Consider the following 18,958-nt stretch of genomic DNA (forward strand, 5'->3'; position numbering starts at 1 on the left):
AAAGGTCTCGTTAAACCCCAGCCGCTGATACTTGAACTGCCACCAGGAGAGGCTTTTATTTGTCTTTTTTAGTACCTGTCACCAGACACCAAAAAAGATTGCAGGCCCCAGCCCCTGCTCTGTGTACCGTGCAGTCCTGTATCACTGAAGCCTGCAAAGAAAAGAAGTGGCCTGCTGTGCTGCAGGGAGGTGCAAGCTTTTTTAATCAAAAAGAAAAACAAAGTATATGTCAAATAGTTTGGGCGTTCGAATAAAACAGACAATTACATCATGAATTTCTGTGAACCCTGCACTCATCTTAAGAAATAAAAACTTAAGTCCCTGGAAATAACCACTGCCTTGCCTTTGATGTTTGTCATCCTCATGCATGATGACTTTTGCTCCATATGTCTGTGAACGGCACGCAGTGCTGTTTTGCTGGTTTTCAAGCTTCATCGAAACGGTCTCATTCTATCACTATCCTGCTACAAATTGCTGTTTCTCCTCTTGATCCTTATGTTGACACGTGACTTTCTGAGTTGTTCGTTTTCTCTGCTGTGTAGTATTCCACTTAAACTTGTCAAATATATTCATGATTCTCCTGTGCGTAGACAGAAGAGTTTTTTCCAGCTTTTCACTATTATACACAGGGCTGCTGTGAGCATTCTTGTGTGGGTCCTGTGCAAACGTGCAAGAGTTTCTTCAGGTCACATATGTAAGGGTAGAACCAGAAGAGTGAGGGCGTATATATATATGTATATATATATATCTTCACTCCTGATAGATGTTGCCAAAAGGCTTTCCAAAGTGTTTGGGTCAACTTACACTGCCGCTAGCGGCCTCTGAGCTGTCCCCCACCTCCATATCCACTCTGAGACGTGTATGGTCCAACTTTTATTTTTTATGTTTTGCCAGTGCGAAAATAACGTGGAATCTCTTTATTGTTTGAATTAGTATTTCCCTGATTACTGAGGTTAAAACTTTTAATTTATGTAAAAGCCCAAGGTGTAAAGCTAAACTAGGCCGAGTGGTTCTATTTGGGGGTGGGGTAATGGTTCGTATTTAAGACATCTAAGCTATTGTATTTATCATTTTAGTACCTTTGGATACCTGTGTTTTTAAATATTGAACATAACTTTAAGCAAGTGAGTTTGCATTTAATCTCTTTTGTAGCATACTTTGGCTGGTATTTTGACTGTCTTTTTTGTTAATTGACTGTGATTTTAGCATTATCTGTGACGCATCCTTCCCATCCCTTTACATACATTGGTTGGGAGTTGGCTTTAATAGCAGGTATGAAAACCCATCCATGAAGCTGAGGGAGAGAAGACGTCTGAATCCTGAAGGCAAGGGTTCTTGAGTTCACCAGGCATGCTCCTGATTTAGTGTCTTTGCTCTGACTGTCCCCTCTGCCTGGAATCTTCCTCACCCAGAAAAGCACGTGACTCCCTCCTGCCTTCCCCACCGTCAGGCAGTCGTCGGATCTCAGTTGCTCAGTGAGGACGCCCCTAACTTTGCACTGTATAATATATTCCAGCCCATCAGCCACTCCTGTATCCCTCCTGGCTCTGTTATCTATTTCCTCCTAGCACTTACCACTGGATAACTTTCTATATAAGTTACTTAGTTATTGTTTGCTTTGACCATTATTCTTTCTTTGTCTTTTTCCTACCACCTGTAGAATGTAACTTCTGCAAGCGCAGGCATCTTGGTCTGGTTTGTTCGCTACTGTCTTCCTGGCACCTAGAACGGTGTCTGGCACATAGTAGGCACTCAGTATAGATTTGTGGACTAATAAATGGGCTGCAGTTAGCAAGGTAGAGAGAGCAGAGCATTTCTGAGAGACAGTGTATGTGCCAAGGCCCGAAGGCAACCCGGCATGGTCTCATGACTAGGAGTGAGCTGGAGAGCTGCAATATAAGTGTGACCGTGATTTTGCATGGCTGCCCATGCAGGCGGAGGGTGCTAGAGGCAGTTACAAGAGATATAAGTAGGAGCCGCAGTCAGCAGTTTGGACTTGACCTTGAAGGCAGTCGGGAGCCTTACATGATTTTTATCAAGGGAGTAACACGATCCTTTGTGCATTTTTAGAAGAACGTCACTCTGGCACCCACAAGAAGAAATCATAGGATAGGGGTTAAGGATCAGACTGGAGACAGGTGGACCATCTAGGGGGCTGTCACAGCGATCAGGTGAGGGAAGTTGGTGATCTCCTCAGGTAGCAGCAGGGGCATGGAGAGACGTGGACAATTTCAGGAGATATGTAGGACAGCCCTACTTGTCTTTTCCTCCGATCCCCGAAATAACTAGAATCTCAGTGACTCCCCGAATCTGAGCTTAACTAAGCCAGCAGGCTGTGCTTCTATTCAGCGTGCTCTTAAGTAATCAAACTGGAAAGCTATCAAAAGTCCTCCACCCACATCTTCAACTTTCCTCTTGGTGAAAGAAATCTGGAGCAAGGCTGCCTTTATTCGACCAAGCAGTGAATAATGGAGCAGCACGCTGATTGAACTCGAAGTTTTTGGAAGGAAGGTAGCATTCCACGTCCAAGTTCCCCTGGTCTCCAGATCTTTTGTGCAAGTAAATTAGTTTCATTTGTCTCAGGGCACCTTTTCCAGGCCAGCTCTTCCAGCTTGCCTGCAAATGTTTCTCAGTGGTGTGTTTGAGGCTTGGCTGTGTCTCCTCGTCTGGAACAAATGTTTTATTACGAGGAAATAGCTGGATGATGATTCTGGACTTCTTGGACCCTATTCCCCTCTCAGCTGTTGACTGGATATTTGATACCTTGGTAATTTTCAGCTTAACCTGCCCCCTCTCCTGTCTGCTTCTCGTTAATATGCATTTCACACTGGAAGCTGAATTTCGTACCTACCAGCTCCGCAGTCTTGAGCGAGACATTTAGGATTAACACCTGTTTCTTTAAGACTCTCCCAAGATGGAGTGGAGGCCCATGCGTTGTTTTCTTTGCTCACTTCCCGGGTGTGCATGATTTTCCTATGGTCCGGTGGTCATGCATTCCACTGCAAGCTAAAACCATCCAGATCATGGGAGTATCATGTTGCTCGTTTCACATGGGAAAGCCACCGCCCACCTTCCTCTTGTCCAAGTTGCGTTCAAATCTAATTTCCATGGCCCATGTGAGTGGGAGCTCCACAGCCCTGTGTCAGCTGTCAGAGTTTAGCAATACCATTTCCAAACATGGGCCAGTAGGCAGCCAGCAGGCACTAGACAGCTGAATGCTGGCGGAAAAAGCCTCAGACACCTATAGCAGTCCAAACAGTGACTCATCCTGCTATTGCCAGGATAAATATGGGAATAAACGGTATTTTTCCCTAAGCAGGAAGAATTGTCAAAATGCTTATCATTTTACAAAATATAACAGATTGTGCCTGTTCATGTTTTGAAACGTTCCAACCCTTCACTAGCTGTTTTGTTTTTCTTTTATGAGTTTAATAACAGCGTTCACCTGTTTTTCTTCTTTCTAGGAGGCCTGGAGAACTCAGGAGTTTCCAAGCTGTGCTGCCCCCCGAGCTCTGGATCCACCTGGCCGTGGTGGCCTGTGGCAATCGGCTGGAGGAGACGCTGGTCATGCTCAAGTCGGCCGTGCTCTTCAGCCACAGGAAGATGCGATTTCACATCTTCACCGAAGAATCTCTGAAGTCCGAGTTTGACAAGCAGGTGAATGTGCAGGAGTTGTGGCACGCTGTTTACTGAGTGCAGACAGACTGCATTGCGGGAAAGGCATATCCTGTTTCCTAATTATTTTGCTGCATACCCAGCTGTGCGCCCATGAACCCTTGACTCCGAGCCTTACTGTTCTCATCTATAATATAGGGATAATTACACACCCTGTAGAGAGACGTGGTGAGGATTAAATGAGATGATGTGCTTAAAGCACTTGACCCAGGGCTCCATCCCTCTTGGTGTTAATGACATTGTTCTTAGTGGGAGTCATGTAGCTAATTTTTATCTATGTATGTGTGTTTTTTGAATGACAAATAATATACGCTCATCAAAATAAATTCCAACAGTATAGATGTTATAAATTAAAAAGGCAGAAGTCCTTGCTACGGTTCTTTCGCACACAAGAAACTGTCAGAGTCAACACTTGTGAGTGATTCTCCCATATTTTTTTTCATATGCAGGTGTGTGTGTGTTTACGCATCTGTGTGATTGTGTATGTTTGTGTGTATACACGTATATTTGTATAAGTATAAACACATATATGTATAACACATGCACATGCACGTATTCTTTTATTATATATATATAAATATATAATATACTTATTTATTATATTTATTTATCAAAACATATTTCTTTTACAAAATCCAGATCACTCTCTGTGTATTATTCTGGAACTTGCGTTTCCTCACTTAAAGCCATAGCATCAACATCGTTCCAGGTGAGGACTCATAGATTCTCACCTCATCCCTTTTTGCTGATGACACAGTCTTTTATTATGTGGCTGGGTCATCATTGATTTGACTCTTCCTGTACTGAGGAATAAGTAGCAGTTTCCTCCCAGTCCAGGAGAGCTTTGGAAATGCCTCTTCTCCCGGGGCTCGGTACGTGTGCGTCAGCACACTGAGCTTTGTTTTCCTGGAGAGGCTTCTCTTGCAGTGAGTTCTTGTGCGCTGGCAGAGAGAGAAGCTCTTTTGTTTTGTATCTACCGACTTGTGTCACCAGGCTGCATCCTGCTACTGGGGTAGCCATGCTGATGAGAAAGGCCAAAGCAGCCTGTTGGGCAGAGAAAGACTAATAACAGAAAGCTAGAAAACGTGTTATGTTTTCTCCAGAAAAAAAATCACCTCGACATCCTCACCAAGAGAAGTCAGGGCAGAACAGTCTTGGGGCTTTGAAATTGATTGGAAAATGGCTTGAGGAAGGTCTGAGTCAGTGAAAGGGGCAAAGAAAAACATTGAAACACACATAGGTAGCTTCTCTGTGGTATAAGGGGAATTATAATTAATAATAATAACAATAATAGCAGTAATAATAATTTAAAAAATAAAATAGGCTTTATCAAGGGCTTATGACTTACGATTTACTTTTACTTAATCCTCACAAGAATCCTTTGAAGATGGTAATAACCATGTCCCTATTTTACTAGCTGAGATCATTGAGACTCAGAGAGTCTTAGTGAGTAGCTCATCAGGTGTCAGTTCAAGGTTACTGACTCAGACCTCCACGAACTTAACCACTATATCCTACTACCTCCCAAACTAGTAGATGGAAATCTTGAATTCAAAATTTAGCTCCACTCTTGCTGTGTGATCTCCGGCAAGTCTTGTGGGCTTTTTGGACTTCGGTTTCCCCCTTTGTAGCTTGGGACCAGCAGAAGTGACACAAGAGATGCTTATCGATAATCTTGATAGGCTACCTCAGGCTGCAGTGACAGCTTCCAGAAAGCTCAGAGACTTTCCACATGCCTGCTGCATGTCTCATGCAGGCACAACAGGACCCCTGTCCACACGGCCCCCTCAGCCTGGGACCACAGTTGACAGAGACCATTCATGCACGTAGCTGCACCTGCTGGAACATTTGGCCTCTGCAGTTCTTGAGATGCCACTAAAGGAAAGATTGGGACTATCGGATCCCCACTGTGCTTTTCACTCCCTCAACTCGACAGTGACATTTCTGCTCCTATTTAACTGTCCAGAAGCAGTTGGTCACAAGGCCCACGCAACTCCAAGGGGGCTGAGAGGTATCCTACATGAAGGAATGGAGGAAAAGTGGCTATGGGTCAACACTAGTCAGGTCATGTACAATATCCATTGGACAAGTATTTATTGAGTACCTACTGCATGCTAGAAGTTGGGGCATGAGGACAGAGCAGAACAGAATACAGGCTTGGACTTAAAAAAGACAAGAGAAGGAAGATGTGTATGTGTAACTATAGATGTGTAACAGATTGTGTTTTCCAAAGGGCCTCCTGTTATTCACATCTTTGTATATTTCCCTCCTGTGCTGTCCCAGGCCTGGCCTGTGTGACCAGTAGCATAGGGAAGAAGTGATGCTATGTCACTTTTGAGATTAGGTTTAATAAGGCACTGCACCTTCCATCTTGGTTGCACTCTTTCTCTTTTGGAGGTCAGCTTTTATGTCAGAGCAGCCCTTGCAGAGGCCCGTGTGTTAAGGAATGAAGGCCTCTTGCCGACACTTGTGTGCTTGAGCTTGGAGACAGGACCTCTAGCCCCATCCAGCCTTCACGTGACTCACCCTCATGAGAGGTCCTGAGCTGGAACAACCCAATTCACAGATCCCTGACCCTAAAAAATGATATGAGTTAATGAACATTTGTGGTTTTAAGCTACTAGCTTTTGGGGTAGTTTGTTATAGGGCAAGGGCTAACACAGATACGTCTACCTACATAATACGTATGTGTATATAAAATAGAGTATGCCAAATGTCCTGAAGCTAGATCATTGAAAGCATACAGCTTGTGCCTGGCTCTGTCTGGGGATGCCTGGCCCTGGAACCTGGCCACCATGCAGTGAGGAAGTCCAAACTCGCCCACACAGAGAGGAGCTGAGGTCCCCAGTCGGTAATTGACCTCCACCACCGGACATGTGAGAACGAGCCTTCAGACGATTCAAGCCCGCAGCCTCTAAGCCTTCTAGCTGAGGCCCCAGACATTGTGGAGCGGACTCAAGCCGTCCCTTCTGTGCCTTGTCTGAATTCCTGATCCTTGGATATCTGAGCATAATAAATGGTCATTTTATACTACTAAGTTTTGGGGTAATTTGTTATGAGCCATAGTACCTGGGACATTATAAATTAGGAGCTAAAGTATGGGGAAATATTGCAGATACTTGTGGAGTGGAGCCACGTTTTACGTTGCCCTGCTGACTTTATCCCTCTGATGGCTTATTTCCTCGGTTCTTTGTTAGACCAGTGACGCTCCATTGGCAAAGGAGATTATAATAGGGTGTTCACATCACCGCAGGGCATATGGAGTCACCCCTTTCTTTTCCATGCTGGGATCATGGTGCAAGTTTAGATGTTAAATATTGGCTCTTCCGTAAGTCACAGAACGTTTCTCAGTCTCAATTTCTTCATCTGTATCAAGCAAAAATCTATAACAGACATACAAAAGGGACCAACGATTCTTGCTCTTCTTATTGCAGAGTGTAATTGTGAGGCTGAATCAGATAACCTATTTATTCTCTCATTCCACAAAGATGCCTTGGAACATCTCCCTGGGTTGGGCACTGTGTTAGCCCTGAAGCTATAGATCAGCAGCAGTTGGTTTCTGCTCAGCCACATGAGATGCTGGTGTGGAGGCGCAGGTTATACCATCCTTCTGAAGGTTGTCAGTTTCAACACTGAGGCATTGTGGGAATATCCAGAGTGTCTTGGGATAACTTCTGGAGATGCTCAGGGCCACATACCTCAGGGTCAAAACAAAACAAAACAAAATGCTAATTGCCATCATTATCCCTCTGGAAACGGCATTGTGGACGAGTTCTGTTATACTTAAGTAGAAATTTTTTTAAAGCTGCTTAAGTACACTGTCTGGTGGTATTTACTGTCTACGTTGTTGGTATTTAATATTTGAAAGTTTCATTTATTTTTGTCATCTCCCAGTATAAAAGCTGAAAATGCCAGCTGGTTGATTTCGTAGCTTCTCCAGACAGTTCAGGATCAAATATATGATTTAAGTTTGGTTAATTTGTGCTCCTGCCCCAGACTCAGAATCAGGAAATAGTGCGACACAGAAGCAGGGATGGCCACCAATCCGTTCTGGTGATAGGTGGGGTCCCATGGGGCATTGACATCATGTGTGTGTGTGTGTGTGTGTGTGTGTGTAGCTCTGACATAGGAAGAGGTGTCAACAGGAATTTCTAGTGGCTGGAGTCAGTATACTATTCAAATATAGACATAGGAACAAATATAAATGGACTGAATATTCCACTTAAAAGACATGGATCGGCAAAGGTGGATAAACCCTTCTAGAAGATAGGATGCTAAAGATCAAAGAGTCAAGGAAATCAGTAGACTATGGGACCTTCCCGTTCTCCTTCCAGGGATGATTTTGGGCTGTTGTGCAGTGGCACAGTTGTCCTGAGTATTTGTGCCCAGTGTCTGTTCTGATTGGTTGGTACTGTTGCACTGAATGTTCATGCCCAGTGTCAGTTCTGATGTGTTCGTGCACTTGTGTTGGGTGTTTATGCCTGAAGATTTCTCTCCCAAATATCCATCTCAAAATTGCAAATTTAAAGTGTTCCCAATGGTGTGGTTTTTCAAAAAATTTTATGCGACTATATAAGCAATACATGTACACTGTAAAAAAAAAGTTATATTAGTGGACAGAGAGTAAAAATGTAAACTATCAAAAAAAAGTTATAAAATCAGAAATGAAAAAAATCAACCATCATATTAATGCTGAGGAGAACAATTTTTGTGTATTTATTTACATTTCTTGTCATATCAACATTAGAAATGGAATTATATTCTATATTTTCTATCACTGTTACTTATATTACTGAATTTCTTCTAAAATAGGGGTTGACCAACTTTTTCTGTGAAAGACCAGGTAGTAACTATTTTAGGCCTTGCAGGCTGTCTGGTCTCACAGCTACTCACCTCTATTCCTTCTTATAAAAGCAGCCATAGATATACCTAAACAAATGGGTATGGCTGTGTTCCAACAAAACTTGTATTTATGGACAGTGAAATTCAAATTTCATGTGATTTTCACATGTCACAAAGTATTACTCTTGTTTTTATTTTTTTATTTTTTTGCGGTACGCGGGCCTCTCACTGTTGTGGCCTCTCCTGTTGCGGAGCACAGACTCCGGACGCGCAGGCTCAGCGGCCATGGCTCACGGGCCCAGCCGCTCCGCGGCATGTGGGATCCTCCCGGAGCGGGGCACGAACCCGCGTCCCCTGCATCGGCAGGCTGACTCTCAACCATTGCGCCACCAGGGAAGTCCTCTTGTTTTTATTTTTTTCAACTATTTTAAAATGTTTAACCCATTCTTGGCTTGTGTGCTATTTGTAGCAGGCTGGGTTTGGCTCTTCCACTACCATGTTTTGCTGACCTTTTTCTGCAACATTGTCACTAGTAGCTGTATAGTATTCTGTTGTGTAAGCCTATCCCAGAGCTTATTTCACCAATTTCTTATTTACCTTGTTTCCTATTTTTCACTGTTACAAACAATGCTACAGTAAACAACCTTGTAATAAGTGTGTATGTACTTTTGGAATTTTTCCATAGGATAAATTCTCAGAAGTGGAGTTACTGTGGCACTGGGAAGGCATTAACTAAAAAGAATTAAGAAGATACACAGATACGTATGCAAATAAGCATATGAAAAGGATGCTCAAGATCACATGTCATTAAGGAATTGCAAATTAAAATGATGAGATACAGCTACATACCATTAGAATTGCTAAAATCCATAACACTGATAACACCAGATGCTGAAGCGGATGTGGAACGACAGGAACTCTCACTCATTGCTGGTGGGAATGCAAAATGGTACAGCCACTTGGGAAGATGGTTTGGCAGCTCCTTAGAAAGTTAAATGTAGGCTGACCATACAATCTGGTAATCGCACTCCTTGGTATTTACCCAAATGAACTGATAAATTGTCCACACAGAAACCTGCACATGAATGTTTAGAGCAGCTATATTCCTAGTCACCCCAAACTGGAAGCAGCCAAGATGTCCTTCAATAGATGAATAGGCAAGCAAACTGTGATATGTTTATACGATGGAATATTGGTCAGTGATAAAAAAAATAAGCTGTGAGGCTACAGAAAGACGTGGAGGAACTTTAAATGCATATTGCCAAGGAGAAAAGCCAATCTGAAAAGACTGTATGCTGTGTGATTCCAACCATATCACATTCTGGAAAAGACAAAACTGAGAGACAGTAAAAAGATCAGTGGTTGCCAGTAGTTCAGAGATGAAAAGGAGGGAGGAGGGATGAGTAGATGGAACAGAGGGGATTTTTAGGGCAGTGGAACTATGCTGTATGATACTATAATGGTAGACACAGAACATCATGCATTTGTCAAAACCTGTAACATTACACAACACAAAGAATGAACCCTAATGTAAACTATGTATTGATATTGGTTCTTAACAATGTATTGATATTGGTTCATCGGTTGTAACAAACGTACCACATTAATGCAAGATGTCAATGATGGGGAAACTGGGGGGTGGGAGGGGAAGGAGAGAGGGTATATGGGAACTGTCTCTGTACTTCCTGCTCAATTCTGTAACCATAAAACTGCTCTGAAAAATAAAGTCTATAAATTAAAATAATTTTATTATAAAATTAATTTATGCAAAGTAATATACACTGTCCATAAAAGTCTTAAAGAACACAGAAATATAAACTTAGAAAATGAAACCACCACCACCTCCTCCGCAGGTACCCACGTTTAACAATTAGGTGCATATCTGTTCAGAGTTTTCTCTATGTGGAAGCGTATGCATATATTTTTCCCTGTAAGATAGAACCATATTATGCATTTCGTATTGTACTTTGCTTTTACTAAAACCTAACTATGTACTGTAACCATTTTCTCATGACAGCACATATAGATCTACTTTAACTGTACATTAGTCCACCGCGTAGTTCCATCGTAATGCGTCTTCCCGATTCCTTATCGTTGAGCATTGAGTATTGAACAAGGTTTTTTTGCTTGTTTGTTTGTTTTTATTACAAACTATGTTTCGGTGAAAGTCCTTGTGCGTCTGTCTTGGGATTTGCTGTTACTAGTCTCTAAATTGCCATCCTGGAAGTTTGTTTAAATTTACCCTTGCAGTTTAGGTGCCAGTTTCCCATCATCCTTGCCAACTCTGGGTGTTAATTTTTTAAAATCTTAGCAATGGTCTTTTTATTCAGTGAGCATAAATTGTGGTGATAAAATTAGACTTTCTTCGTATGCTACCTGAATAATTTCCACCTGGCCATGCAGAAGATTTAGGTGTTTTCCATATTTCTGGAGTCTAATCACCCTCCCCTGACCTTCCATGTTTTTCAGCTACGACAGTGGCCAGACTCATATACAAAGAAGTTTGAGTACAGAATCTACCCCATCACATTTTCGGTTGGAAACCCTCAGGAATGGAAGAAATTATTCAAACCGTGTGCTGCCCAGAGACTCTTTCTTCCGGTAGGAACACCTGCTTTTAATAAGATGCTGCTTGGGAGAGAATTGCTCTTGGAAACATCATGGAATTAACTAGGGTGTGTTTAGAGACATTTTAATTACAGTGGAAAATATGTTCCTCTTGGTTTCTGTAGTTGATGCTCTGAGTCTTCAGGGTGTAGAAGGAGGGTCCCTGTGGTTGAGAAATTGTCTTTCCCAAAGATTGAGGGACTGAGAGCATCCCAAGCATGTCTTGGATTATGGGTCTTTGTGACTGTGGAGGCACCAGTTACTAACTGTGTGGACCTCACTAAACCTCTTAACTTCTCTAAGCCTCACTTTCCTCCATAAGCTTGGCACATAGTTGGTGCTCAATAAGTGTTATTCTAGATTATTATTATTTCTCTTATAATAATAACTATTTTTAGATGTAGCTATGCTAGGGGATAATTCAGAGAAGGTCCAGAGTTCTGGTTCACCTTTTCCATTTTGAATTTTCACATTGAATGTTTTTGTTTCCTCCTTTAAAATTCTAAATAGAAAAATCACCGAAGATATTCCAAAACTGAGAATATCACTGAACAAAGATGGCAGCTTTGAATTGTGAAGTGTAACCTTGACATTTGTGAAGGTCATGCCTTCAGTAAACACTTATTGAGCGCCCATTGGGTGCGAAGCCCTGGCTTAGTGATGGCGATACGGTGGTGAGCAAGACAGTTGTGGTCTTTTTTTTTTTTATTGGAGTAGAGTTGATTTACAATGTTGTGTTACTTTCCACTGTACAGCAAAGTGAGTCAGTTATACATATACATATATCCACTTTTTTTTTAGTTTCTTTTCCCATGTAGGTCATTATAGAATATTGAGTAGAATTCCCTGTGCTACACAGTAGGTCCTTATTAGTTATCTATTGGTCTTGCCTCCTTGGAGTTTGAGTCTAGCAAGGCATTGAACAGGTAATTAGAAATGTGATCCATGCTGAGGTGGAGAACAGAGTCTCATGGATGTATGTAACATGGGGTTCCACTCTGGTCTGGGGGATGTCTAGAAGGTTCTCTCGAGGAATGGCTTTTATGCTGAGACGTGAAAGAAGGAGTAGTAGGGGGTCACTGAGAGACTAGGGCCTGGGGTGGGTAATGAGAGAAAAGAGTTCCAGGCAAATGGAATAGTAGGTACAAAGGGGCCCTACTGCAAAAGTGGACAGGAACACGTTTGAGAAGATAGAAGGTCCAGTAACCAGAAGATAGAGCACGGTACGATAGAAGAGGTCGGCGGGGGCTGGAGCTTACAGGCTCTGTAAGCCATGTTGGAGTGTCTGGTCTTTGCGTTAAGGGCAGTGAGACGCCATTGAACAATTCTTAGCACGAAAGTGAGATGATCTGACTTGGGTAATACAGAGGACTCACCGGTTCATTGCAGTGGGGACAGTGGAATTGCTGAGGCCAATTAATACTGACTTCGGCCATGGCAGTTGCCTTAGAGATGGATGCAGACCGTGCCTGAGGAATAGAATTACCAGTCCCCATGACTGGCTGGCTGTGGGAGTTGAAGGGAAGAGGAGGTGATAAAGGTCTCACCCAGGTGTCTGACCTGAACAGCTGTGAAGGTTGATCTGTTTGAAATTGCCAGTATTCAGCTACTTATGACCTTCAAAACAGGCAATTTCTTATAGTTCAGCCTACAAGATGGATAGCAGTGCTATTTAGAGATGGAAAAGGCTAAAGAAAGACCATTATTTGTAAGGCAGAAGATGAGTTTAATTTGGGTCATATTTTGATTTCGAGGTGCCTGGGAAACACCCACACAGGGAGGTCTTTTACCATCTGTTGGTCTGAAATCCCAAATGGCAAATAGCAGTTTTAGCATTTCCTGTGCAGAACCTGTGAAAAAAACAAGGCCTGGCTGTACTCTTGCTGCTGATTTGCTGCACAAGCCCACTCACTACTAAATGACTTATTTTTCACATGCCACAGCCTTTTATACAGGTTGTGAGGTGGGATTCATTGCATTAAAATGGGAGTAAGAAAAGACTTCCCCAAATCAGAACCAACATCTCCAGATTGGTGAAATGAAAAGTAACTACTATTTGAGAAGACGAGAGAAAATCTCAGGCTTCTGCTTCTTATCTCTGTTTTAGGGGAAAAAATATTAGAAATCCCAAGTTATTTTTGGAAAATTGTCTCCCCAACGTATGCAAAAAAATAGTAGCAACCCAGTAGAACACATTTGAATCTTCCCTGACCTTGAATTGTGACTTGATTGCCACTACTAAAAAAACAGACCCACCACATGATGGTTTTCATTCATTCCCAGCTAAACAAGTCTATTCCATTTTGAATGACAAATGAGTGCTGGCATTCCTTATCTGCTTTTGATAATGGAAATTAGCCCTCCTTAAAAATAATAAAGACAGATTGCAGTTGACAGGACATTTACCTTCCCTGAGTTGTATATCATAACAGAAGATTATAAACATTGAGTTTCTGGACATCAGTGAGATATATTGATCCTCAGGGTAATTTGAAATAAAGTTTAGGTGATGTTTTCCTTGAAATTCGTCTCTGTAAAACCAGATCCGTGTGCTGCCGAGACACTGCAGAGGAGATGGAGATTCTAAAATGCAGGGACTTCCCTGGGGGCACAGTGGTGAAGACTCCGTGCTCCCAACGCAGGGGGCCCAGATCTGATCCCTGGTCAGGGAACTAGATCCCACATGCATGCCGCAACTAAGAGTTCACATGCCACAACTAAGGAGTCCCCGAGCTGCAACTAAGACCCGGTGCAACCAAATAAATAAAATAAAATAAAATGCAAACATTCTAGCCCTGGTTAGTCGGTTGACTGAGAATCACAGTCTTACCTCTTTTCTTTCTTTTTAAAAATTTTTAAATTTTTTTTATTTTTAATTTTTGTTTTTGGCTGCGTTGAGTCTGCTGCTGCGCGGGCTTTCTCTAGTTGCGGGGAGCAGGGGCTACTCTTCGTTGCAGTATGCAGGCTTCTCATTGCGGTGGCTTTTCTTGCTGTGGAGCAGGGGCTCTAGGTGCACGGGCTTCAGTAGTTGTGGCGCACGGGCTTAGTTGCTCCACGGCATGTGGGATCTTCCCGGACTAGGGCTCGAACCCACGTCCCCTGCATCGGCAGGCGGATTCTTAACCACTGCAGCACCAGGGAAACCCTTACCTCTTTTCTGAGGGAGTGTCATCTACCACAAACCTGTAGATGAAACCCTTTCTCAGGTAAGATTTTACTAATCAGAGCATGTGTCTTTGCAACTCAAGACTGTTAGATTCTCAAGTACAATTAGTGGAATTCAGATCCCACCAATTCAAGATTTATGAAGTCCTAAATCAGTGGATGCTTACTTTTCTATTTCTGTGAATGGTGGATCTAAGGACCATTATTAGTGCAAAGTAAACAGCAGATGACTTGATTAAGCTCCCTAGACTGCATTCTGCTTTCAGGTAATTCAGAAGCTCAAAGTATTTAAAACAATATGCCAATCACAAATAAATCAAACCTGTCAATTAAAACTGACCTTGGAGGACTTTTCCCTTTTTTCCTTAGTGAAGGCCAAAAGCCTTTATTCTATAAGAATAATTGAGTTTTGTGAATTCACATCACCTTTTCCTCATTTAATAGGAATTGGTGAGATTGCATAATAGATCTCTACATTTTGTTACACACTGTGCCTGTTTGATTATAAAGACCTGTCTTCTCAATAATGTGCTCCTCTGGAGATCATAGAGATATTTAAAATATGACAAGAGATCACTGGATTGCAGAATCTACAGAGACTTTATTGGCAAGCGGTACCAAACATGGTAATATGAGGTAGGTTAAGGCACTTTCCAGTCATCCTCCAGAGGAAGACTTTTTTAACCAAGTTTAGTAAGTTCCAGGATTATAATAATGTCTGATGCCTTTGCTCATAAAACTTGTCATAAGTATCCACATTCAAGGAAGGAGTTAGGGAAGAATATTATCAAGAGAGATTGGATAAAATTGCTCACAGTCTTGAACTATATTCCAACAAACTTGTCCCATGCTTTAATATGTCAAAGTAGAAATATCCCAAATCAGCAAAAATCTTAATTACCTAGATTTTCTATATCACATCAAGGGCAACAACATAAATCTTCCCTCTTTCGACTTCTAATTTGTTAAAGAGGTCTTTATCTGGTTCAAATATTTGGAAAACTGTATGCTTACCAGAAATGTTCTAATAAGTTTGCCATAGACCGATGGAAAAGAGAGGTTTACCTGACATATTAGACCTTTTTATAATTAAAGTTAGGCTTCTGTGTTATTATTAATATTATACCTCAGAATTAGCAATTAACATTGAGACTTCCTTGGAAACAACCCTTTGGGTAGCAACAAATATTGACAGGCGAATAGGAACGTATTAAAAATGCTTATTAAGAGGAACATCAGTTAGAATCATCATAAATGATGTCTATCTATTTCTTCAAGCACTCAGAGGCCATAAATTATCAGGATGAGATTAACTACCTAAATATCACATGAAAATGACCCTAGATACTAATTTTGTTGAACAAGCTTTCCACAGTACTTATCGTTTACTCACACATTATTAAAAGTTTGACATTCAGGGTATTAGTTACAACTCTTGGTTACATGTGAGAGGAACTCCATTGCAACTAGCTAAGCAAAGAAGGCAATTTATTCACTTATCTGACCGTGGAGTCCAGATCAGAGGGCTCATCTCAAGCACAGCTAGATCCCAAGGCTCCTATAATGTCACCAGGGCTGTGTCTGTCTCTCTCCCCGTCCCTTGCAGGGCTCACTCTGTGAGAATGATGACTGCTTGAAGCAGCCTGAGAGACAAATTCTAAAGCTTAGCTACTGCAGCAGAACAAGAGCCTGTCAGGGTGGTGACATCTGAAATGGTGGCATGAGAGCTCTGGAAACTGTTCCCCAGTGAAACAAGCATAACTGTGAACATTGTTTTTAAAACAACTATCTAGAGTCTTTGGAAATTGTCCTAAGGACCTAAGCACATTAAGAAACAGATTTCTTACTCAAGAAAATCTACTAAAACTTAATAAGGAAGAGCAAGAGTCTGTGACACTTGAATCATGACCCACTCCCTCCCTCTCCCCTTCTAGCTCTGCGTGGTGGAAACCCAACTCTAGACAATTCAGTCAAGAACACAGGGATCCTCCCAGCTCCCAGTTGAGGGCTATGGTATTTCCTTGGGAGGGGCAGGTCATCAGCATTTCTCCTCTCTACCAGCTATATCTTACAGAGCTTAAATTTCAGGTAAGTATGTCCAGGGGTTCAGAGGCTCTGTTCATTAAGAGAAAGCTTCATGAGAGCAACAAGCTAAACGATGGGCTAGCTAGTTTACAAGGGAGAACCAGGGAAAGAGACAAATAAAAAGTGCCCTCCTGGTGTCAGAACAAAGTTTAAATACCAACTTCAAAAACTATCCCTGCAAATGGGCCAGAATTTAATGGATCATACTGCAGGATCAACTTGTGCTCAGGCCATTGTCAAAAACCGTAGAGGAGGGCTTCCCTCCCTGGTGGCGCAGTGGGTGAGAGTCCGCCTGCCGATGCAGGGGACGCGGGTTCGTGCCCTGGTCCGGGAAGATCCCACATGCCGTGGAGCGGCTGGGCCCGTGAGCCATGGCCGCTGAGCCTGTGCATCCGGAGCCTGTGCTCCGCAACGGGAGAGGCCACAGCAGTGAGAGGCCCGCGTACCGCAAAAAAAAAAACAAACAAAAAACAAAACTATCCCTGCAAATGGGCCAGAATTTAATGGATCATACTGCAGGATCAACTTGTGCTCAGGCCGTTGTCAAAAACAGTAGAGCAATCAGCTGGCAGTCAGTGAAGGCTAATAGCTGGGTGTAATACCAACACAGAGATGCACAGCCTAAGAGGATGATTAGAAGAAGAGTCCATCAGAGAGAGCCCTGATAAAACCACTGTCATCCTGGGTGACTGTGGACATGCAAAAGGCTGCACCCACTGAGGAAAAACATCATAGGTTTCACACAGTGGATAAAGTGGACTTCACTGAAATAGCCCAGTCAAGATACTAGACAAATAAACAAGCAAACAACATGAACAAGCCCTGTATGTTGAGTTGGGGCGTGAGGTGGGCAGGGGAGAGTTATCCAGAATTGCTAAAACATCCTAAAATGCATTATCATGCTAAAATATATTAACATGCTAAAAATATGCTCTAACTTTTTTTCAACAAAAAAATATGAGGCAGGCAAATAAACAGGAAAGTGTGATTCATTCACAGGGAAAAATGCAAGCAGCAGAAGCTGCCTGGTGAGAGGACCCAGCTGTCAGATTTAGTAGGAAAAGACTTCAAAACAGCCATTGTAAATATATTCAGGCACCAAAAGGAACCTGTGCTTAAAGAAGTAAAGTAAGATGTGATGACAATGTTTCATAAAATTGAGACTATCAATAAAGAAATTTAAATGATTTTTTTTTAAAAAAGAGCCACATGGAAGTTGTGGAGTTGAAAGGTGAAATAACTGAAGTGAAAAAAATCATTAGAGGGGCTCACTATTGATTTGAACTTAAAGGAGAAAGAATCAGTAAACTTGAAGATAACCAATAAAGATTTTACAATCTGAAGAACAGAGAAAAATAACAAATAAAATTGAACAGAGACTCAGAGATGTGAAACACCATCAGATCCACCAGGACATGTATGAGCACCAGAAGGAGAGGAGAGAGAGAAAGGAATAGAGAAAAAAAATTTTTTTGAAGAAATAATGGTTGAAAACTTGCAAATTTGATGAAAAGCAATCTACACATCAGAAATCAACTAACTCCAAGTAAGTTAAACTCAAAGAGATCCACACACAGATAAATCATAGTAAAAGTCCTGAAAGGCAAAGACAAAATCTTATAAGCGGCAAGAGAAAGGTAACTTGTCACATGTAAGGGAACTCCAATGAGATTATTTGCTGACTTCTCATTAGAAACTGTGGATGCCATAAGGCTATGAGATAACATTATCTGAAGTGCCAAAAAGTAGGGGGAACTGTCAACCAAAAACCTTATATCCAGCAAAATGATTTTTAAAATGAAGGTGAAATAAAGTCGCTCCCAGATAAACAAAATCTGAGATAATTCATTTACAGCAGAACCACAAGAATAAAGGAAGTTCTTCAGGCTGAAAGCAAGTGACTCCAGGCAGTGATTCAAAACTCACAATAAAAAAAAAAAAAAAAAAGAGCACCAATAAAGGCATTAATGCAAAAGACAATATAAGTGAGTATTTTTTACCCTTTATTCTCTGGATTGATTTTAAAAACAATTGTGTAAAACATTATGTATATAATAATCACGTGTTGAGCCTGTACCATAGAAATGTAATATAAATATATAAATATGAATATAAATAAATATATATATATATATATATATATATATAAAATAGCACAGAGGAGGTTGGAATGGAGGAAAAATTGTATGGAATAAGAAAATGACACCAGATAGTAACTTGAATCCACAGGAACAAATGAAGAAAATTTAAAATGGCATATGAAAAAGTTAATATAACGAACTCCATAAATATATACTTGCTCTTCTTCCTCTCTCAGCTTCTTTAAACGCATAAAATTGTAAGAAGTAGCAATTATACTACTGGGTTTGAAACAGTATAGACATAATATGTACAACAATGTCATAAAATGGAGAAGAGGGAATAGAATTATATATGACTAACATTTGTATATCTCACTGGAATGAAGTTAGTATAAATCTGAAGTGTATTCTGATAAGATATATATGTTAATCTCTAGGGCAACCGCCAAGGAAATATCTCAAAAAATATGGTGAAAAAATGTATTAAAATGCTATGTTAGAAA

At 41.4% G+C, this 18,958-nt stretch overlaps 1 protein-coding gene across 1 annotated transcript in view; it reads left to right on the top strand.

The window, feature by feature from the left end:
* PPP4R2 (protein phosphatase 4 regulatory subunit 2) overlaps window positions 1–18,958 on the top strand; it is a 151,937-nt gene that overhangs the window by 17,476 nt on the left and 115,503 nt on the right. The window contains exons 2-3 of the mRNA XM_073787569.1: window positions 3,465–3,657; window positions 10,987–11,118. Of these exons, the coding sequence (XP_073643670.1) occupies window positions 3,465–3,657; window positions 10,987–11,118 (325 nt within the window). The remainder of the gene's footprint in view (window positions 1–3,464; window positions 3,658–10,986; window positions 11,119–18,958) is intronic.

The sequence above is a fragment of the Tursiops truncatus genome, chromosome 10 (genome assembly GCF_011762595.2).
Source record: "Tursiops truncatus isolate mTurTru1 chromosome 10, mTurTru1.mat.Y, whole genome shotgun sequence".
NCBI classification, from domain to species: Eukaryota; Metazoa; Chordata; class Mammalia; order Artiodactyla; family Delphinidae; genus Tursiops; species Tursiops truncatus.